The sequence below is a fragment of the Mus caroli genome, unplaced genomic scaffold (assembly GCF_978045245.1).
Source record: "Mus caroli unplaced genomic scaffold, Mus_caroli_1 scaffold_19, whole genome shotgun sequence".
Taxonomy (NCBI): Eukaryota; Metazoa; Chordata; class Mammalia; order Rodentia; family Muridae; genus Mus; species Mus caroli.
This window is the reverse complement of record NW_028227274.1, coordinates 51617860-51641794: the sequence shown is the minus strand read 5'-3', so window position 1 is coordinate 51641794 and position 23935 is coordinate 51617860. Positions and strand designations below refer to the sequence as shown.

The 23935-nt window shown below is 41.8% G+C and overlaps 1 protein-coding gene across 2 annotated transcripts in view; it reads left to right on the top strand.

The window, feature by feature from the left end:
- Cep120 (centrosomal protein 120) overlaps positions 1-22226 on the top strand; it is a 65285-nt gene extending 43059 nt beyond the window's left edge. Inside the window, exons 18-21 of one of the 2 annotated variants that reach the window (XM_021150632.3) lie at positions 510-632; positions 6320-6418; positions 17957-18102; positions 20455-22226. In XM_021150632.3, coding sequence (XP_021006291.1) covers positions 510-632; positions 6320-6418; positions 17957-18102; positions 20455-20689 — 603 coding nt within the window. In that variant the 3' untranslated portion in view covers positions 20690-22226. The remainder of the gene's footprint in view (positions 1-509; positions 633-6319; positions 6419-17956; positions 18103-20454) is intronic. The other variant, XM_085833691.1, reaches the window with a different exon arrangement.
- The last annotated feature ends 1709 nt before the right edge of the window (positions 22227-23935 follow it).

The following is a 23935-nucleotide window of genomic DNA, read 5'->3' as shown; positions in this document are numbered from 1 at the left end:
GGATAGCCTGGAACTCATTGTGTTCTCCAAACTTACCTCCAACATAGGGCAGTCTTCTTGCTTTGCCCTATCAAGCATTAGGATTACAAGTGTTACATAGATACGGAGCCACCGTCCTCAGCCAAACCGAATATCTTTTTACCCTCAGTTACAGTGTACAGTTAAGACCACCCACTACCTGTCTGTCCATCTGTTGCCCCCCCCCTCCTTCCCTGCCCACCCTAATAACTTACCAAGTATTGGGAGCTGTGATCAGAGCCAGTTCTGCAGGATGAGAAGCCTCTGCTCCTGGTGAGCCCCTGGTGTCTTTGCCATTCCTTCAGGCATTAAGCCGTTCAATCCTTAATTTTTTACCTAGTTTAAAAACAAAAGGCTTTTCTGTTAATTAATGTGCTGAATTCTTACTGACCACTTTATTTTTTCCAAATGTTCCACCATAACATGTTTTAGAATGACTGTGCAGTATCAAGATTTGCTTGTAGTGGCTATAATGTACTTTCTCTTTACAGCTTAGTGATGCTGGCAATAAGTATAAGGTTTTGGAAAAAGAGTTTCAGCAGTTCAAGGATCAACAAAACAACAAACCAGAAATCCGGCTGCAGTCAGAAATAAACCTCCTCACCTTGGAGAAGGTAACTGTCAGCCTCTGTCAGTGTCACGAGCTCTGGTGATCAACGCATATAGCCACTAATGAATACGTGTGCACAGGACTCTGCTCCAATGCAGCACAGCAGAGGAGGCGAGGTGTGTGACATTGGTGGTATTTGAACTGGTTGTGTGTTGTCAGTAACAGCTTGCATAAATAGATTGTGAACAGAAGTGACGACTGTTGGAAGGAAGGAACCAACACTTGTCAGAAGGTGAAAGACCCAGACCCAAAGTCTGAGTGGGAATGTGTAGAAGCAGGGTACAGCCAGTGTTCATTCCAGTTACCCAGGGTACCCCTGCTGCTAGCGCCATATTGGGACCTCAAATCCTCTGATTCAGTGGTGAGCTTTCAGTGTTGAGGCGGTCACTGTGACTGCTCTATTTCTGTACTTTCTGGATCCTGTGTCCTGCACAGGAACTTTCAGGGTAGAGACCCACATACTTCCTAGCCTTTAGAGAAGAAATACTCACTGCACTCCATTTTCTGGGTTTGAAACGCAGTCATGGCTGCCATTTATGTTGGAATTCCTCCATAGCCAAAATGTGCAGCAAAGCATTACAAAGTATACATTCGGGATACCAAGATGATACAGTGGGAAAAAGGTCTGTTACTCAGCCTGACAACCTGAATTCGAGCTCCAGCCAAGAGAAATGACTCCTGCAAGTTTTGCTTTGGCTTCATATGTGCGTTCTGGAACTCAAATGCACACACACACACTACCTATTTTATAGGATTTATCTTACTGTTTGTGTGTATGTGTATGTGTGTGTGTGTGTGTTGTGTGTGTGTGTGAGAGAAAGAGAGAGACAGAGAGAGAGAGACAGAGACAGAGAGAGAGAGAGACAAAGAGAGAGAATGCCATGAATGTGAGGTACCCACAGAAGTCAGAGAGGGCATCTGCTCCGAGGGCTGGAGTTAGGAGCTAGGACCTGAATTCGGGTCCTCTGGAAGAGCCACAGATGATCTTGAGTATCGAATCATGGCCCCAGCCCCATAAATACTGTTTACAGAAGTATGACTATCCAACAGCCATCCAGAGGGGGGCGTTTGCATTGAGGTCTGAGTGGAGGAAGCAGAGGTGCAGAGCTGGGAGAAGGGAGAAGTGTCCGGGGAGCTCCTGCAGACACTGAGAGTGTGATGTGGACCAGGTCGGTTTTAAAGCCATGGAGGGAGTTAGGCTCATCCTAAGCTGGGCGCATGACAGTTGCCATCGGGAACACATAACCACTTGACTGCTGTCTCTTGCTCACTCGGCCCCTTCCTTGTGTCACAGTGGACAGCTTCTTCACTTCTGTTGACTTCTGTCTTTTAAACAGGATTAATAAAATGGACAAAATGCTTAGCATAGAACCTGGGGCATTGTCTACATTTATTTAAATACCAGGACTGTATTTGGAGACATTGTTTTGTGACTGTCTCTGTCTTAGAACTAAGCCATGCTTTTAGCATTCCAGTTTTGAGTGTACAGTAAAACAACTTAACTTTTTTTGTTTTAATTCCTTGTAAGTCTGTTTGGAACCAGGAGAGGGCAGAGTCTGATTCTGAAATAGTAACTGATAACTCATAGAAGTGCTGCACAGTGAAGCAGTGTCTGAAGTGGCTCTCCAGGCTTGCTGGTGCCTGGGGAGAGCTCTCTTCTCTTCTTCTCTTCTCTTCTTCTCTTCTCTTCTCTTCTCTTCTCTTCTCTTCTCTTCTCTTCTCTTCTCTTCTCTTCTCTTCTCTTCTCTTCTCTTTCTCTTCCTTCCTCCTTCCCTCCTTCCCTCCTTCCCTCCCTCCCTCCCTCCCTTCCCTCCTTCCTTAATACAGAGACACTGTTGTAGCCATGGCTGTCCTTGAATTATAGAGATCTGAGTGCTAGGATCAAAGCTGTGTGACACCATGGCTGCCCACCTATTGATGCAGCATGTGCATTTTCATCTAAAGAGTCTAAAGTAACACTAATATACAGTTTTATAAAATCTTGATTCCTTTTATTATTACAAAAGTAAATAGTTTATGTTTTTTTTAAATTTTCATTGTGTGTGTGTGTGAGAGAGAGAGAGAGAGAGAGAGAGCGAGCAAGTGTGCGTGTACACGTGTGCATTAGCACTTGACAACTCTTCCGGAAGTCAGTTCCCTCCCTCCCTCCTTCCATTGTGGCTCCAGGACACTGGTCTCACTGCTGTGGGCTTTGTGCTGCTAGTACCCTGCCCTCTGAGCCACCTCACAGCCCCTGCACTCCAACCCCATTTTTTTCACTTTTTTTGAAGCTAGGTCTTACCTACAAGATGGTCCAGCACACACTCTGTAGCTTAGACGGGCCCCAGCCTTGCTTCGGCTTCCTGGCTGCTGTGTTATACTTGTGAGCCACTGTATCAGCTTTGTGAGTTTTCTGTCACCTAGAAAATATTCGTTACATAATTTGTAAATTATTAAAGCTTTAAAAACTTAAAATATGGAAAGCATACGTTTTAATGGGGCAAATAGAGCTTGAAAATCAACATATTAAAAGAAGGTCAACATTTGAATCATGCTAAAAGTTGTGTAGTATTGAATAATATTTTGGTATCTAATGTGTTACTACTCTTAGAAAAACAAGAGAGATAGAAAAAGAGCGAGCAAAAGTATTTATTATTCTCGGGGTACTTTAAACACTGTTGTGTGGTTTCAAAGATGACTTTGAGGAGTAAATGACCATGACTAACCCAATCCAAACAAAACCATTTGGTGTTTCGTATTGTAGCAGGTTCAAGAGAGCCTCAGACAGAGGTCAAATCTAAGGCGAGCTTTAAGATGTAGGCAAGCAGAAGAAAGAGAAACGAATCAGTAGCCCAGGCAGTTGGGTGAGAAGGAGTTGCGGGGCACATGGCTGGGCAGTGGGGTTTCTTTTTTTTTTTTTTGGTTTTTTTTGAGACAGGGTTTCTCTGTGTAGCCCTGGCTGTCCTGGAACTCACTCTGTAGACCAGGCTGGCCTCGAACTCAGAAATCCGCCTGCCTCTGCCTCCCGAGTGCTGGGATTAAAGGCGTGCGCCACCACGCCCGGCGGCAGTGGGGTTTCTTGTTGAAGACTCCTGAAGAAGGTTCAGCAAGAAGTACAGAGATTATAGTTTGGATCCTAGGCAAATAGCTGTAGTAAAGTTTTCAGTAATTAGTAGCAGTTTGCAGAACTTACAGACATTTAAAACTGGATGATAAGAGACACTTGTATAGTTGACATGAGAAGAGAGAAGCTTGGGCTGCGTAAGTGGAATAGGAAGAGAAAAAGGGAAATCTGAACATATTTCAAGGGACGAATAAGTAGTTCCTTGTGATAGGTTAGACCTGGGAATGGACTCAAGACAAAAACGAATGCTAGGTCTTTGTAGCAGATGGGAAGTTCGTCTTCTGCATTCTGAGTTGATTTAGGTCTTGAGCGATCTGTCTCCTTTCAGGGATATTTATCTTAGCTATGGTATATGACTTCAGTCTCGGAACAGTGAAGCCCTAAATAAAATTACAAGTACAGGTGTATACCTGTACTGCAAGCACTGTTGATGTAAGAGGCCAAGAGTCAAGGTCAGTTTCAAAACAGCAATGAAAGTCCTGATATTGTAGTAACTATTTAGAAATCTTCTGTGAGAATGTGTGTCCTATAAATGAGAAGGAAGCTCCCCCCCCCACCCCTCCACACCTCAACGATATGGCTGCCTAAACAAGGCTCAAACAAAGGCAGCATAAATAGTCATGCTAAGTTAGGAGGGGAAATCTCACTGAGTCCTACCTACACAAAGAACTACACGCACCTGAAGACGGTGAGAAAGGGAGAGATGGCTTCTCCCAGGGACGTCCCCCAAATTAGTTATCTAACCCAAAATGGTCAGCTTCGAACTGGATACATACAAACAACAGTAAATGGAATCAGCCTATGTGCGTGTGTGTGTGTGTGCGTGTGTCTGTGTGTGTACGTACGTATATATTTAACAATAGTAAAGAAAAGAGGTCATGAATTTGAGAGGGAGTTGAGGCCTTGGGAGCAGATGGAGGGAGAAAAGAGAAGTATTATAATTATATTTTACATTTTTGAAGTCAGTAAATAATAAAAATAATTTAAATAAAACCAAAGGAAATTTTAGTTACACATATTATTCTAGGAATTGGGTCCACACGATTCTTTGGAATCACAAGCACCATATTCTTAAAATAGAAATTAGGGATTATTGATAGTAATGAATTTGTGCTTCAGATTTGCAAGTAAGTTTTTAGGAATAAAATAGGCAGAATGATGTGTGTGTTTTAAATTAGTGTGTGTAACTATGAAAGTATGAATTATTTTTATATTTATGCAAAGCTGGTAGAGCTGTCTAGTCTTTACTGTTCGAGTGGGTCTGTTAGGCCTCATCCTTGGTCTGGTCCCAGACACGGACCTTGTCCAGGACCCATGTGCATGCTCTCAGAGACTGTCTCCACTCTTCTGAGGTATGGCTTGTTGTTAAATTACCAAGTGATGTGCATGAATCACGGGGCACAAGTGGAGGGATTATCTCCAGTAATCTCAGCAATATCATTCAACTCAAGATGCTTGAGCCTGGTTGTGAAATGTCAACACATCTGAGTCCTAGCACTGGGGTGGGGTTGTGGAGCGGGAAGACCTGGACTCCAAGTGTCATATATAACCGCAGAGAGTTCTGGCCCTGGTGACGAGGACTTGGCAGCCTGCTCTTCCTCACATTTTATTCTGCTCTGAGTTTTCTAACATTCGAATTTTTTAGAGTCTTCATCTTTTGTTTTTCTGTGAAACATTGGGAGTTGTATGTATGGGAAAAAACTAAACTTGATATTAAAAAAATCAGCTAGTTCAGAGTGACAATGTTTTGCTGTAATTCAAGCAGATTATTACATTATCACGTAACAGTAAGGCTGTCTTCTGGCTGCATGGGCTTGCTTGGTTCATAGTTTGAAGCACTGAGTGAAGACATTCCAGAACATAGCCAACTTGGCTTTAGTTCAGGCACAACAGATTGCCTGCTGCAAGCATAAATAACCGGATTTTTAATTGAATCACTTTAGTGTTTTTCTTTATATATTTCAGGAAAGATAGAAAATAAAAGTGAGATGTGTGTTATTAAGGACCATTATTTTTCTTCCTCTTGGGTTTATTTTAACATTCTTAAAATATTTTTTCATTTTTGACTTTGCACCTCTTAGTAAATTGCTTTTTGATAAAACACTGCACTGTTTCCAGCATTCTGTGGTTTTGCCAAAAGTTATGAAAGTATCTCTCCAGCTCTCTTTATTACAAGACAGAATTCCACCTAATGATAGGCCTTCTCAAGGAAAATTTGCCTGCTGAGAGTGGGTGCCAGCTCAAGCAGGATGTTAACAGTTAGAGCTGCTTTTTGTTAAAAATGAATGTAGTTTTCACTCTGTGTAATATACACGTTTAAATACATTTACAGTAACTGTCTAGAGGCTAAGACTAATTCAGTTCTTTTTAGTCTAGCCTGCAAGGCAATAAAAATAATACTATATTTTAAACAAGAAAATGTCCATGTGCCACAATATTTATAGTAAATTATATAACAGCTTCAGACGATGTCATATGTCACGCTGTATAAACTCTTTTCTTAAGCCCGACTCTTTGTATATATTATCTTTCAGTGATTGCACACAGTGGTATAGTGTTTCACTTGATACGATTTTAATCACTGTTAGGTTGAACTTGAAAGAAAGTTGGAATCTGCAACCAAGTCTAAACTGCATTACAAGCAGCAGTGGGGCCGAGCTTTGAAAGAACTTGCCAGACTAAAGCAGGTACGTGGTTGGGAGCAGACTCTGTCTTCCCTTCGCAGCTTTGTAAGTGTCCTGTTTGACACTGTTAGAAATCTGCATTGGCATCGCCAGTGCTGTGGTCTAAGATCAGAGGCTTTGGCTTTGTTTTTTAATGTCTTATAATATGCAGAATCGTGTTTTCACAATTGAAAGCTGGAACTTTTATATCTTTTATTTTTAGTTGCCAGCAGTCTTGTTCAAAATAACTTACTTTCACTTAGAAACAACTGCTTCTTTCCTTTGGATTCATTTCCATTAGGGACTTCTCTAAAAGGGATGAAGGGGACCATTTTGTGATAAACTAAATTTAGCATTTCTTAATTTTTTTTTTATTTTGTTTTGTTTTTTGTGTTTTGAGACAGGGTTTCTCTGTGTAGCCCTGGCTGTCCTGGAACTCACTCTGTAGACCAGGCTGGCCTTGAACTCAGAGATCCGCCTGCCTCTCTGCGTGCTAGGATTAAAGGCGTGCGTCACCACTCTTAATATTTAAGAGCCTAACATTTTATAATAATTTTCCTAGGAATATACAATTATTCAATTATGAAAGCTGTCATAGGGAAGTTTTGCATAATTTTAAATTTAAAAGACTTCATAGTTTTTTGAAAATCTTTGTTGATATTTTCCCTTCCTAGACAAAAAAGTTCTTTTCATCAGAAATTAATCTTAATTTGGGCCATAATTTTTTCAAATGATTAAGATCTAAGAGAATATGAATGAGGGTTTTACTTTGAATATGACTTACTGAACCTGTTGAAAGTTCACAAGTATGACTCGAACTTAAAAAAAAAATCAGTTTTATTCTGAATGAATCTGGTACGTGTCTATCAGATATTTTTTTTTTAAGATTTATTTATTTATTTATTATATGTAAGTACACTGTAGCTGTCTTCAGACACTCCAGAAGAGGGTACCAGATCTCGTTACGGATGGTTTTTGAGCCACCATGTGGTTGCTGGGATTTGAACTCAGGACCTTTGGAAGAGCTGTCAGTGCTCTTAACCACTGAGCCATCTCACCAGCCCACCCAGATATTCCGTTAGTTTTAGTATGTTTCCATAATAATATATGCTGTGAGTCCTTACCATATTTTTAGAGACCTGCCAGACTGGAGAGGAATTAAGGAGTAGCCCAGCACATGTCCCAGAGCAGCTGTGGCTCTGCTGAGACTGCAGGCTACCAGTGGGGATTAGACACTGCACAGTGGGCACACTCAGCTCGTGTGTCCTTCAGTTGAAATTGGACCAGAATATTCTGAATTTCAGATTCTTTTCATATTTTATAATATTGCATGTATGTAAGGAGATATCTTAAGTGTTATGTCCAAATGTAAACACAAAATCCACTTGTGTTTCAGTTGGACATTAATTATAGTCTAAAGGTAGTTTGTTTCTTTACAGTATTTTTAAGTACACCTGTCTCCTGACCATGATGCTAGTCTCACCAAACTAGAGCTCAAAAGTTTTTGATTGTAGATTTATTTATTTACATTTTTCATTTTCAAAATAACAATGTGCTATTTTAATGCTGGCAGGCCTAGTGTGGGCATCTTGCACAGTAACAAGTGCTTCTTAAACTTAAAACACTCTGCTCAGTGTTTGTGGGTAGATAAGACATGGGCCTCACCCTCTAGAGAGGTGAGAATTCAGCAGTAAGGAAGAGACAGTTGTAGCAGTTAGCTGTCATGATTTAGAAGAGAAAACCTATTTGTTCAGTATGACTTAGGGATGATGTGTGAAGAACAGGCAGTGTTTCAGATGGGCCTCTGGAGTTGAGTCATTAGAATATTAATAGCAAGTCTGGTTGTGACATAGCAACAGAATAGAGGATATGTAGTGACTACCGTGGTTGTTAAAAAGAATCATGAAGTGAGAAAGCATAAGCTCGTATTAGGTACAGGAGGCTGCGTTTTAAAGGTCATTTCCAGGAACAAAGCCTGGAACTGTAGAAATAGACGTGAAACCAGATTCTTGTGAAAGATGATGCTAAGGACTTATCCAGAGATTCTGGGAAGGCTTTCTAGTTTGGGAGCTACCATGTAAGAAGCTAGTGGAGCCAAGGATGCAGTGCACACCTGTAACCCGGCAACATCTGGAGGTTGAGGCAGGAGGGTTACAATGAGTTGGAGGTCAGTTTGGATTCCAGGCCAGCCAGGATTTCATAATAAGACTCTCTTAACTGGAGCAGAGGAAGGAGATAAGGTTTGCAAATGTGAGTGGGCATTTTAGGTTTTAGATTTAGAAATAAGCATCTTTTTGGAATGTGATTGACCTCAAGCGATGGAGTCTTGGCAAAGGAGCGACCTGAAGCTGTGTGGGATAGAGCTTGGGATTCTTATGCTTAAGTGAGTGGCAGATAATAGAGAAGAGTTTCCGTGGTGATGTATAGTGGTGTTTTAATTCTGTAATCCCTAGAGAGCAGATGAAGAACTGGACTGACAGTTTGTCGTGTGTGCTCAGGGAGACACTAAGTGATAAGACAGACGGAATCGTGATCAGCTCTTCCTGTTTCAGTGCTTGCATGACAAGGGTTTCCCACAACAGCGCTGGAGCAGAAGTGAGGAGTTGGCATGTCCTAGTAGAAAACATGGTGTCATTGCCTGCTAGAGCAGCGCTGAGGAGAACTGACTGTCTCTGAGGAAGAAGCAGCTGGACTTTATAAAGTCATAATGCTAAGATACCGTGGTTTCATACAGAACGTAGGGAGGACGCATGGAACACTGAGCCAGGAGAGTGGGGAGAGAAGTAGATAGTAGCAAGCTACTTCTGAAAGGGCCTCTCCCTAAGCTGCCCAGACTGCTGTTGAATTTATAATGCTCCTGCCTCAGGCTCCCAAGTAATTGGGATTGTAGGCATGAGCCACTGCATCTGGCTGTGGTAGGTTTTAAAAGTAAGAAAGGGTGGACGCAGAAGCTCTGGGGTCCGAGATTTCCCTTGCCTCTGGCTAGTACAAGGTCAGCCTAGGCCAAGAGAGACCCTGTCCTAGAAGGACAGGCTGTGTGTCTTGGAGGTGGATCAGTGGGCAGCGTGCTTGCTAAGCAGCCTGAACACCAGTAGCCGTCTAAACTAGAGCAGGTGCTGCTGCAGGGGCTGCCATCTTGGCACTGGAGAGGCTCTCCCAGAAGGCGCTTGGTGCCGCCTGGACAGCCAAATCGGCAGGCTCAGGTTCACTTTGAGAGACTTTGTCTCAAAGAAATATGGGGAACATTGAGGAAGGCACTGATGTCAACCCTTGGCCATACTGGCATACATGCATGAAAACACTCTTAAGAAACAAAATGAAGCCCAGGGATAATGAAATCTCCCACCCCAGATTCTTCTTTGCTAATTCTGCTTCCTCACATGGTGGTATCCTGTGGATCTTGTCGTGTACCGTTTCCTATTTAGTCTTTCTTCCTGTAAATTTTTAGTCTCTGGCTCAAAAAAAAAAAAAATGTTTATTATTTGTTCCTAAGAAGAGAGGGTATCACTTTCAGCTTTTTTCCTTACCTCTTGAATTTACTAAGGGAATTTATTATAAATTTATTAGGGGAAGAAAACTTGAATTAATACTTCTCCCAAACTTACAGTCCATTAAAGAAACTGAGAGCACCAGGGCTGGAGTGATGGCACACTGGGTAACATACATCCTTGGAACTTGCTGGCCACAAGCCTAGCCAAAACTCTGCTAGTTCAGCACAATATCTTGTCTCCACATAGTAAGGAAACATCTTACTTCCCAGTGTCCTGCTCTGCCCTTCTCTGTGCATGCATGGACACGGGTATCTACTCACATGTATGAGTCACACACAGACACACACACTAAATACTCATTTAAAAATAGCAGTCTGAATGCAGTGTGTTTAGTGCTTTCTTTCTTTGGACTGATTTTATCCCTTGTCCTGTAAACTTTCTGCTGTAGAAACATTATAAACAAGTTTTGAGGTCACTAGGAACCTTTGATGTTTTGCAGGCCATACTGAGATGTGGTAATTTAAGAAGAGCAATAGCCCATGGGGTCTTCATAGTGAATTATGCTATGCCACTAACAGTTTTTGGAAGATTAAAATTAATAACTTCATTAAATTGGCACATTTCACATGTGTGAAAATTACTTTAAAAATTTCCCCTAAAACTCTTTATTAAAAACATATTTATTTTGTGTTTGAAAATAAAATTGGAAGTGTCTCTCTGCTTTTGTTCAGAGAATTGTTTGTGCAACTTTTTGTTTAAATTGGATTAGTACCATGTTAATTTTACATTGCCTCTGGTGAATAGCCACGAGGCTATAATCTCTGCCAGTAATTTGTCACATTGAATCCCTCTGGAGGGCCATAGAAAACATTTGTGTAGTGCGGATTAGACGGTGAAAGCCGTATCTTAGATTGTTAATAAATGTTAATGACAGAACCCAGCTGGTACGGCCTGCAACTAAGAGCTAAAGCTTGGTGCCCATTGCCAGAGCAACGTTTAGAGAGAGCTTTCCATCACTCAGAGGCAGCCTAGGAGTAATGAAGTCTGTGAAGTAAGAAATTGTAACCTTCTGATTGTTTAGAAAAAACTTTCCTTTTCATTCTCAGCCTCAACCCAACTGGTATGTTTTCTAAAGTTTTTTAATAACTGATGACAACAACTGTAATAAATAAATATGACATGAAGTGAGCCCCAATTTAGAAAACAAGGAAACAATACTCTTATATTTTGGGTTTGGCGTCTTGGGATATTAAAACTACTTGTTTGATATGCAGGGACAATTTAGTTTCCTTTTCCCTCTTTGTGAAAATACGCTGTAACAGTACCTAAACAAATGCTTGAGTGATAACAAATACCTGAGGTCTGCACCGGTCTTCATGGTCTAAACGAGAATGTTACCAAAGCCCCTTCTAGAATGTAGATCTGCAAGCAGAATAAAAGCTGCATTGTTTAATCATGGTATAAAGCATGAATTAGTCATAAAAATCTAACATTTTCACTGTTATCTACTTTAAAACTCTGTATATTTGTTCTCAGGACAGGAAACAGAACTAAGACTTTATTTAGTAGCACGTGGGTCCCTTACCATATTTGTGCACAGTAGATGTGTTTAAAACTAAGCCCATATATTTAGTTAGAACAACACAGACTTCATCGGCTGACATCAGCACTATCTTGTCCAGCCTCCTGCTTATCCTCTCAGAGTAATTAATTTGATTAATTTATAAGTAATTTAGCCAAGGATGGGGATGTAAATCTTTGTTTAAGAAAACAGTTGGAGGTCCAAGTCTTAGTTAAAAACTGTGTCTTGAAACCATCCAGGCCCTCCTACCGGCTTGTCAGCTCTGGGTTATTTTCAGAAAACTGGACTTGAGTTCCTTAGTTTAGTTCTGCGTTTTTCCCACAGACTTGGATGGTATGTGTGAGTGGGAGAGTAAGTAGTGGCCACTCTGTAGCAGCTGTTTAGTCTACTGTGTGCATGTTTACATCTCCTTTCTGAATTTATAGGCAGCCAGGGCAAAATCAAGATTATACTCACTTGATTGAGGAGCCTTTAACCCAGAGCACCTGGCAATGGAAGGCATTGCCCTGGCCCCTCTTTTTGCACGCACATGTGATTATTAACAATATGGCATACTTCCTTTAAAACTCAAGGCGTTTAAAAGATTTCTCTGGTATGTTTTAGAATAAAACTGTGTCAAGTTGGGGGAGGTGTTAAGTTCATTTTTAAAGTAGCCTAAAGTTAAATAATCAATTTCTGTTCATTTTTCTCCTTATAGTCATACTTTTTCTCATTATTTAAAAACAGTGCAAATTTTTCTAGTTGTAGTGGTACACATTTGTAATCCCAGCATTCAGGAGTCAGAGGCAAAAGGATCAGGACTTCACAGTAAGAACACTGGCTCAGAAAACTGTAGAAGTTGCACTGTGTAACGGAGAAGTAGTAACAAACAGTCCATCTCACCTCCTTCCCCTTTTACCCAGATACTTTTCTTTCCTTAAAAATAACTTGTTAAAGAATGCACTTATGGATAGGGATGCACACCCCTGCAAAGGTCACACACACACTTCTTGGTTGCTCTCTAGTGAAGCAGGGCCTCTCAGGGAACTGGGCGCTCACTAAGTGGCTAGCCTGACTCCAGCCTCCCAGTGCTGTGGTACAGATGCAGGCCACCATCCCTGGCATTTACTGTAGGGCATGGAGATGCCAGTGCACTTCCTTTAGGCTTATACAGGAGCACTGTACACACGGGGCTTCCCCCAACCTCTTATCTTTAAACTGTACCTTCTTGCTTTCCACTAATTACCATTATCCTGAATCTTTTCTTTGTCATTTCAGCACATAAGATATTTTAAAACTATATCCAGGAAAGCCTGCTGACTTAGAGCTGTAATCTCAAGTCTGTATAAAGATGAGCAGGAAGGATGAGTGCAAGGCCAGCCCGGGCAAGCTGGTGAGACCTTGTGTCAGCGAGTGGCCCTGTCTGCTGGCTGTGAGGAGAGAGAGAGCAGCACAGTCACCGCGCCCCGCCCCACTGTGCCCCACGCTCTTCAGCGCACAGGCATTTGGCTACAAAACCAGTTAAGAAAGCTGGGAAGAAACCAGGAAACTGGTCGCCTCAGGTGTTTGAGCTTCCATACTCAGGGCCTGCTTAGCACTGGGCAGTTTCAAAATCCTAAAGGCCTCTGGACATAGTATTATTTGTTTTCACATGTTTTACTCTCTAGGTACATGGAGTAGTATTCCATGAAAATGCACCACGCTTAATGTAGATTTTATATGCAATCTTTAGTAAAACTGCTCTTACAGGTTTCCCTGTGGTAAGGCAGTCCTAGCAGTTCTCACACAAGTAACAGTTTTCAGATGTTTATATCCAAAAATAAAATTTCAGATACTAGAATACATTCACTTTCTTTTTTAAGTTTTACTAAATGTTGCTCACTGACTTCCTGAAGTGGTTATGCTAATTTTACATTTTCAGGGTCATAGAGAGCTGCAGGGGTGTGGCCTGGGGAGAGACTTGCCGAGCAAGTGTGGCTCAAGCCCCAGAACCACGGAAACCAGCACAGACGTGCCACACGATAGCTCCTCTTCTTCACAGTCTTGCCAGTGATTGCCTACTGTTAGACGTCTTAAAATTCTGAGTTTGATAAGGTTGAGATAGTGTTATTTAGTGGCTTCAATTTTTCATGCATGACTTTCAGCATCCTTTTTATATACTTACTTATTGGGGCAGTCCTCATCAGTGGAAAACCCGGTCGCCATTTGTTCCATAGAAATCTATCAAGGAGTGTTGTAGACTTTAGAGTAATCCAACAGTCTGAGCTTGTACGATTCCTATAGTCTAGAGAATAGTTGGCACAATGGAGGAACTGTTAGAGAAACAGTCCTGACTCAGGAATTCTGGGAAGCATTGCAAGGGAAACTAAGAACTACAATTCATTTGCTTAAGATGGACTAGGGCATGGTAACTAGGTCAGTAATAGTATTCAGACTGAAAGAGGGAAAGAAGAGTAGTAATCACAGCAAAGAGCATAGAGAGTGGGTTAAGGATTGAGATAGCTTCTGGTGCAAGCATCCCCGGCACCTATCAAAGATAGGTGTGTCCACATGCGTCTGTCACTCCAGCTCTAGAAGTGATGGAGAGATGGTCATCTGTCCCAGGTTAGCTGAAAACTCTTCTTAAGGTGGAAAGCAATAGAAGACAGTGCCCAGCATTGTCCTCTGGCTTCTATACGGGAGTACACACACACGGGCACACACAATAAGATAAAGCTTGAGACTACGTATGTAATGAACAAGTTTGAAATGCACATAAATTAAGAATTCATGACAAAACAATACAAGTATGAAGTAACAAAGTTCAAGTGTATGAAATATATTTTGCTTTCTATAAGACTGTCACAGTCCTAACTCACACTGGGTTTTGTTAAGTAAACATCTTATATCTCAGAAGAACTTGAGAGGAAATTTGACATGAAAGAGTTGATTAAAAGATAAGAAACAAGGGCTGGAGAGATGGCTCAGAGGCTAAGAGCACTGGCTGCTCTTCTGGAGGTCCTGAGTTCAAATCCCAGCAACCACAACCATCCGTAATGAGATCTGACGCCCTCTTCTGGTGTGTCAGAAGACAGCTACAGTATACTTCCACATAATAAATAAATCTTTAAAGAAAAAAGGTAAGAAACAAAACAGATGAAAGGAATAGAAAATGGTACAGAGGAAAGATGGAAATCTACACACTTCAGGTTGTTTAAAACTGAGCTAAGTGCTTTCATAGAGAAAATATGAATAACCCCACATTCCAAACAGCCTGACAGTATGCTCTATAAGGAACAGAGCTTCCCTGTAGATTTGGCATAGCAGAGCAATAACTTCAGGCAGGTAGTCTTGACTCAGGAAGCATCCCTGGTGGCAGCTTTCACAGTTACCGTCAGATTAATAGAATGAGGGAGGATATAAATACTCATCGCACAACACAGTTGTGTATAAAAGCTTAAACAAAACCAAAACAGTTGTGTGCGTATGTGGACCTGACATTGACACACTGCAAGTGACCACTGGCTTGTCCAGAACAAACACTTACTTGAAAGATTCCACACTTTCTGGTACACATGAGGTACTTTATCAAATTGTGCAGAAACTACCTTAGACCACAATTCACCACATTTCAGAAGATTGTACATCAGGATGTTCCCTGCTCACAGGGATGCTGAAGTGTAAATTAATAAAATTCAATAACCTGGGGCATTTCTGTAGTAGTTTACTTCTAATAACCCATTGTAAAATCAAGACCGTAGAGATTAGAAAATGCAACCTATCAGAGCAGGAAATCGGGGTGGGAGGACTGTGCTTAGAGAGGAATTTGACCATAGCTGCATTACGAAATACGAAAAGAAAATTGTTTCTTGTAGACAGAGCTAGGGAGAGAGCTCACTCAGTAAAGCGCCTCCATGCGCGAGGACCTGAGTCTGAACTCTATTACCCATATAGAAACCTGGTATGGGGGCGTATGGTGGTAACCCCAGCACTGGGAGGCAGAGACAGGCAGGTCCTTGGCCCATACCAACCAGATCTACCTGCCTATCAGTGAGCCCCAAGTCTCAGTATCAGCTCTAAAAACAGGGTGCCTGAAGAGCGCCCGAGGTTTACCTCCACATGCAAGCATGCAAACATACCTGCACAAAAACCCAAAAGTTGTTTCTTTGAGAGGAAGTCTTTGGAAGAGAGACACTCTCCGTACATACCAGCATGCCCAAGGGAGAGAGGACTCTGGATCCTACCAGCGTGTGAAGAGACTAGGATGCTACAAATACATGAGTTTGATTATCTACTAAAGTGACTCATAAGTTAAAAAATAATGGTACAGCAGTCGTAATGGATAATATATACAAAAAAATACCTGACTCAAACAATTGAATTTACATAAACAGTAATAGGAAGAAATAACCCTAACCCCACAGACTACTTAAAAAAATTTAATAAGAGGCCAGTGTAATAACCATGATTCTAAATCTTAAAATTAATCTATAGATTCCATCATAAGGAAATTACATGTGCAAAACTAGCCAGTTAGTCTCAAACAGGCACAAAACCTGGAAGGGCCACAACCCTGGCTTGTTCGTTGAACAAGGTGTTATCATAAATACAATACAGAGAGCAGGGCAAGGTGCTGCATACCTTCAGTCCTGTCATGCACAAGACATCCTTACTAACATGGGAACCGGCACTGTCCTTAGAGTTCTGTTTGAGGCAAGAAAGCAGGTCTCGTTCTCACGCTGTGCACAAAGCCCGGTGTTCACACACTGATCTAAGTAAGTATGCCCAGGCTGGAGAGGCAGCTCAGGGATTGAGAGCACTTGCTGCTCTTGCAGAAGTTTGGTTCCCAGCACCACATCGGGACCTCACAGCAGTGTGTAGCTCTAGCTTCAGGAGTTCCAACACCTGCCCTGGCCTCCCCGGGCACCTGCACTGTGCACATCTCCCCTCCCCCACGCCCCCCCCCCACAAATAAATACATTTAAAATAATAGCCTCAAGGCTGACATGGATTAAAAAGAAAATGAAAGGCATAGAGGGCCAGCTAGAAAGGAATTGAGGGAGCCATGCAGACTGCTTCTGTTCATCCTGAAACACACGGGGTGAAAGGGCAAAGCAAAGAATAGTGGGAGATCCTTGAAGTGTGACACCAGTAAGAAAGATAAGCAGGCATAGCGAGGCAAACCCCAGAGCTTCCATAAAAACGTTATAGATAAGCATATCCAGATGCCATTAAAATGTTTTGAGACTTGTTTGGGAAGAGATGCAAAATAAAATCAGGACAAAGCATAGTGTGACCTGTCAGAACTGTTTAAAAGAAGGAAAAGATCACCAAGTGTTCAAAAATACAGGGCCCAGGAACTTTGACAGTAGCCATTCAGTGATGGACTGCCTTGCACACAGTGTGGCAATATTTGTAATCCTGCAGTTGTGTTTTCTGACCCCAGGTATAGAGCTAGGTAAAATGCATCCAGATGTGTTCAGAGGGCACGCATAGTCATCTTAACATTGGCAGTATTTACAGTATGAAATTGGAAGCTGCCCAAACGGTCCTCAGCAGTGCATAAATGGCGCATTAGTTGAGTGGATGGTTTTGCAGTACTGTAGGTAATGAACTGTACAGGGCAATACAAATGACTATCAAGTCAGTGGTAAGAGAAAGAAGCCCAACACATCGTAATCTGGACTTGACGTTTCTACACAGAGCTCAGCACACCCAGCATACTCCTGGTGTTGGAGTTAAGGCCGTGATTACCTTGAGCTGGGCACAGCAGCACACACCTTTAATCCTAGCACTCAGGAGGCAGAAGCAGGCGAATGTCTGAGTTCCAGGCATGTCAGGAACAGTAAGCCAGTACAGACCCAGAAGATAGCACTACTATCCTAAGGAAAGACTAGCACTTGTCTGCAGAGACATGCACAGGTGAACTTGGAAGTTCCCTGTTAACTACAGCACAGTTTGTCACAGTAGATTCTCTTACAAGGCATGGAATCTCTTCCTCCTATAGATTAGTACATTGTTTTAGAAACTTTTATCAACTTCTGTGGAAGAACTGTTAATTTTTAAATACAAGTTAAGATATATCATTTGATCCCCTTTTATTAAAAAAACCAAAACCAAAAAAGAGTATATGCTTAGATTTTTGTATGGACCTAGAGAAGAGAACACTTGGTCAACTAGACTGTGTCGTTAATTTTTTTTGTAGGCACACTGGTGTGTAGATGGGGCTCCTAGATGCTCATAGATGCAGGTTCTTCTGCACTTCTTTGTGCTGGCAAGTGGCTGCTCCTGCCTTCACATTCTTATATACTGTAACTGTTCAGCAAACCTCAGTCCTCACTGGCCATGAGTTATGACATCAAAAAGAGAGAGGGCTAAAAAAGATAATTAGGAGAAAAAGTGGGCATTTCTAAATTTTACTGGGTCCAGAATTGGCAGCATATCATTCTGTCCCAAGTACTGTCCATAAGTCAGTCCTATGAAATGTGTATTCTCACGGTGGTACATGCCAGCTTCTTTGTTTCTTTTAAGAGGGAGCAAGAAAGTCAAATGGCCCGCCTTAAAAAACAGCAGGAGGAGTTGGAGCAGATGCGGCTGCGTTACCTGGCGGCTGAGGAGAAAGAAACAGTGAGAACTGAGCAGCAGGAGCTGCTGGATATAAGGAACGAGCTGAACAGGTACTGCCCTTACCACCATTCCTTCTCTCACCAACACAGGCCGGATAGCCAGTGAACTCAGGCCCCTGATATTAGCCGTGTGGCTTTCCAAGGTGGGGAAGTCTTTTTCTTTAATCTTGTCCTCATCTCTAGTCTCATTTCCAGTCTTACTGAATGAGTTGCTTTGAAGTTTTTAAAAAGGTAAGATAGGCATATAAATCATTTAAAACAACCCCTGGTTTAGTAGGGCTTAATTAAAAAGTTATTGTATTACTAATAAGAATAACTAAATAAGAAATTTCTTCTATATTAACTCTAAGTTATCTTTAATCAGTACTAACCGTTATCCTCAAATAGTCTCACAAAACCAGACTTCCAAGTATTAAATGCTATCAATGAAACCCGGCTCAATAAGAAAAACAAAATAGAAAACTTAGTGTGAAGAATCTTTTGTAGAGGCTAGAGAGATGGCTCATCAGTTAAAAGCACTGTCCGTTCTTCCAGAGGTCCTGAGTTCAATTCACCGTAACCATCTATAATGTGATACGATGCCCTCATGCAGATTAGCACTCATATACATAAAATAAATTTTTTTAAAAAAACAATCTTTGGTAGAATTTTCAATAAATATTTGGTGTCTGCAACATTGTAAACTTGGAAACCACCAACAGTGAGCTAGAACATGATGTCAGTCACACCTCGCTGTCCCAACCAGCACAGGACCCAAGTGCATGCTGTGTGCTCAGGTCTCTTGATCACTTAAAGTAAGATGAAAGATGCCTGCCAAACTGTGAATCATGCACAACTGAGTCTTAGTTTCAGCATACATCGTGACTGAGAACTGAACTAATGAGATAACACGTTATGTCCTCTGTAAGTTAGAACAGTCTCTGTGTGGTAGGAAAGACATGGAAACAGTTCCCACAGAGACACCATCCACGTTGCTCTTACCACTATGGCTCAGCTGCCAGAGCTGCTGCCGCTGGGGACCATCACAGGCCCTGTGTTTGTGTTTTCTACAGAAAATGTCTCTGCAGTTCTCACCAGTGTGGGATGTCCTTCAAAGGAAAGCAGATACCTAGACATCTTCAGTGCAGTATAAAAAATGATACATAGTGGCATCCAGATGACTAGAGGGGGATATATTGAATATGGTGAAGAAAACCCTTGGGAGAGCTGTCTGGAAATACCTGGAGGACTGTCATTAAAAGCAGCGAGGCTTCTCCTTTTGGGTGGAAAACCAAAAAACATTAAGAGGATTAAGAGGCATACTGAGCTCACATGACAACAGCAGTCCTGTTGATTCTGAGGGAGGAAGCAAGGGAGTGGAACACACAGCATAGGTCAGGCATGTTATTAAAGTTTCCTGCTGGAATTCTGAGGGCTTCCTTAGCTACCAAGTGTAAATATTCTATTGTGACTCTAACAGTTCAGTAAGTACTTGATCTTATATAACCAAATAATTAAAAAAGGGACATGATTAGACCTGTTGGTCTGTAGTTTGGCACCATGGATCATGAATTTGCTTAGAAGATCCCTTCATCCTAGGTAGCTATAATAATTAACACAGAAAAGGAAGGGAGACAGCTAAATGGATAAAAAGTGCTTGCCCTGCAAGCATTTGGATCTGAGTTCGAATGCACAGTAGTGTGTATCACTTATCCCAGTGCTCTTGCTCCTGTAGAGAAATAGGAGGAAACACGAGAATTCTCGGAAGCTTGCAGGTCATTTAGCCTGGCATACACCACAGAGTAACAACAAAGGTTCCTTCTTAAAGTGCAAGGGAGGACTGATACCCGAAGTTGGCCTCTGCCCTCTGCACATCTACTTTGGCATGCATGAGTGTATTCTTTCTTCTGTTTATATACTTAGCATATAACTAATATTTATAATTAATAGTAAATATATATATGCATCTTAATTTAGAACAAAATTGTCATTTTCTGGTGTCTGTGTTTGGTGCTTTTTTAAATTGTTTTTAAGTGACAGGAACTGAACCAAGGGACTTGAAGTGGCAGTCAAGTGCTGTCCCACTGATAGTGAGCTGTGCTCCCCTGGCTTTTGTGTTTGAAACTGTCCTGTGCAGCCCAGCTGGCCTGGAATTTGTGGTCTTCCTGCCTCTCTCTCCCTATGTGCTGTGCTTAGGAGTGTGTTGTCTTGTGCCTTACTGCTTGCATGCATTCTGTAAGTACAAACACAGCTTGTGTTTTTTTAAATATATTGCTTTTATCAGGTGGTAATTATTAGTTTTTGCTCTCTTACTAAAAAAAAACTAGTAAGACTGAGTTCTGAATTGCCTTGTTTTTAAATATGCTATTAAGAGTCAAAATGGTCTTTTGTCTGCTACAGTGCCATTTGCTCTTGATTTCCCAGGTTAAGGCAGCAAGAACAGAAACAGTACCAGGACTGCAAAGAGATTGCAAGTGGGAAACTGGGCAGCCCGCGGGGCTCTGGGCTGGAAGAAGGCTTGGATGACTACCTGACACGCCTGATAGAGGAGAGGGACACTCTGATGAGAACGGGTGTCTATAACCATGAGGACCGCATAATAAGTGAACTCGACCGGCAGATCAGAGAGGTTTTGACCAAAAACAGTGCCAGTAATTAAAAAACACTGGGGAAATCTTTGCAGGTACTCTAGGCCTGCAGTTTGATATTTTGTAAAATCCTCAAAAGCAAGGAAAGTGGCTACTTTGGAATGCTCTAATTTTTATAAGCTGAATTTTATATGTTACTGTATATAGTATTTATTTGATTTTACTTACGCTACCTCTTCAATGCTGGTTTCATTTTAATTGTGTTTTATGTGCTCATTTAAAATGACTTTTCAGTGTTCTTCAGTTTAAAATCTGTTGTTTGACTTTAAAAACAGCTTTTCACAACTTGTCCCAGGAGAACTGGCCATAGTAGTTCCCACTGTATAATTTTTATGTTGAGCCAAGAGAGAATGTGTTGCACTTTAAACACGCTGTGTCCTGCTCCCTTTGAGTGTAGATATCTTCAAGTTGAAGCCAATTTTAAGTGTAGCCATTTTTAAAAAGCATTTATATGACCAGTCTTTTCCCCCGCAACCTGTGGTATTTGCAGATGACAACTTTGAAGATAAAGCAGTCTCGGGCAGAGACGCTGTGTGACATGTTGGCTGACAAATTAGTCAGCGCTTAAACACAGTTCATGCAGATTAAAAACAAATCAAGTTCCAAATTTCATTGGCCTCTACTTGAAGACCATGAGAAAATAGCTCGGGCTGACCACAGTCTCCTGCTCACGACTCTGTACGGCTTCTTGTTAAAATGGTAGGTTGCCTTTGTTGTTTCTCAGTGATAGCGATACAGCTCAGGAACGGACTGTGGAAACCGATACCTACCGACATTAGCTGAGAACACCACCACGGAGCTGCTTCCCTCCCTCTGCAGTCAGTCTGTTTTCAGAGGCACCCCAGCGAGCGAGCGAGCGAGCGAGCCAGCGTCAGTGCATCGCGCAAGCCCATACTCTCCAGAGCTCCTTCACACTGTGTTCTCCAAACCACCCCATCCTCACGGCAAGCTTATCCCTAGCTCTGCGTGACACTGAACAGGCTAATTAGCAAACTCCCAGTTCATGCAGCATCTTGAAACAAAAGTCAGAATTCTGATTCCCAAAAATAACAAATTTAAGTGTATACTTCAGCAAGTGTGTACTAATTACCAGTAACTTCAACACAAGCAAAGCAGGTTATATGGTAATGTTCATTCAGTATATTTCTTGTTTGTGAAATTAAAACCTCTATAGGCATCATATGCTTCTTGTCTTTAATTAACAAAGTCTTTGTCTTCTAAGAGCAACCCCGCAGTAAACAACAGAGGGGTTGCTGGACTTGAGGGTGACGAGACAGATGATCGTAGCAGGGATTTGAAATATGAATTATGGTTACATGGTCCTGATTTTTTTTGGTGACATGAATGGAACAGAAGTATTTTGTTTTAGAAGGTCCTGGCCCAGCGCTGGTTCTTCCTCCTGTATCCTGTGAGGCCTGGAGCTTTTCAAACACTAGAGGGGGCCTTAGAGCAAGTGGAAAGGACTTCTAAAGTGTGTGTGTGCTTTGCCTTCCAGAAAGCCATCTTTGAGCTACTGTAATATGACAAATAAAACCCTCACTGTGTGCATCCTTGAGTTGTGTGGTCTCTTTCTTTCTAAATGGAGTGGGTAAGGTGCTGGCCTCCTCCTGTTTGTTGGTGTTTCCTGGGCTCTTCCTCTGCACACGTGCTAAAATGTTACATTTCCCTTCCTCAGCAATAGCTAGCACATTCCTGCGTGGTGCTTCACATATTCACACCGATCTTTGTTCAGGAGCTGTCAGTGCATGGGTGCAAATGCAGCAGCTAGTGCGCGTGTCTCTGTGACGTCTGTAGTTTTCACTTCTAAAGATGGCACATGAGAGGGGTGCCCAGTGTCTGCAAGGTTGAGTTAGCACTGGGTCTGTTTGCACTTTGAGAATTCCTTTACAGGGCTGTCCCAGTGACACAGATACTGGTGTGTAGACTGAGTTAAGGTTATACTGGGGCTCTGTACAAATGAAGGACGTCGCATGACTTCCTCTACTGACTGCCTTGGTCACATACTGATAGGAGTTCATGGGTTGTTCCAGTATGAATTGTCTGTGTGTCTGAAGATACTCGGGAGTAGACTGACCTGGCTATTACAGCTTATAGAAGGACTTACCATAGAGGTGTGGTCTCACTACCACTGCATCTGGCTTCCCTTACATGATTTTTTTCTTAAAACTTTTAAAATTTAATAGTGTGTGTTTGCATGATGTGTGTGGGGTGTGGTACACTGTGTGTGCTATGAAGCATATGTGGTGGCCAGAGGGCAACTGTGTAGAGTCAGTAATTTCCCTGTGCCTTTATGTGGGATTGAACTCAAGTCACCATGCTCGTATGGAAAGCACCTTTATCCTCTGAGACATCCTGCCAATTTTCCTAACATGATTTTACTTGTTAAAACTCATATTCCAAATAAAATCATTTTGAAGTGTATAATTCCATGGTTTTGTGTGTTTATAAGGTTATGCCAGCATCATCACTATTTAAAATAGGTTTGTTACTCCCAAAGAAAACCCCTATACAACGCAAGTTCCATGTATAGAGGTGTGGTGGTCACATACAACTATTACACAGCTTTCTGAGTACTGGGAAGATATATTCCTTACTGCAATTAAGTACTGTGTAACTAGTTGTTACCCTGTATCGTGAAGTGAACAATGAAAGAAAAACCCACGCTCTGCTTGGTCCAGACACAATGTTTCTATGTGTTGGTGATGTCTAATTGGATCCATGGAGGCAATTCTTAGATACTGAAGTTGGCTACATTTCCTAAGTCCAAATGAGGGCGAATAAAGATGTGATTGTGTGTGTTTTGCCTGTTAAGAGTGCAGGCTCTCCTGGCCTAACTAGTGGGCTTATGACAGTGGGTGACTGGCTGACACTTGGTTGAAGTGAAGGGATTGGATTCTATTTGCCAGGTAGGGTCAAAAAGCCAATGTTTTTAAAGTCAAGGAGACAGAAAATAGAAGACAGGTTTCTAAAGGGTTGTGTGTGTGTGTGGGGGGGGGGGGGGTGCTGCTCAATAGTTGTAGAGTCGTTGCTTTTGGTTGTACGGCACAGTATTCCTGAGCCACGGGGTGACATAGTAAAATGCTGGAAGTGCCAAGCTTATGGTGTGTGTGTGGTTTGTTTTTTTTAAGACTTATTTATTTATTTATTTATTTATTTAATGTATGTGGGTACACTCTTCAGACACACCAGAAGAGGGCGTCAGATCTCATTACAGATGGTTGTGAGCCATCGTGTGGTTGCTGGGATTTGAACCTCAG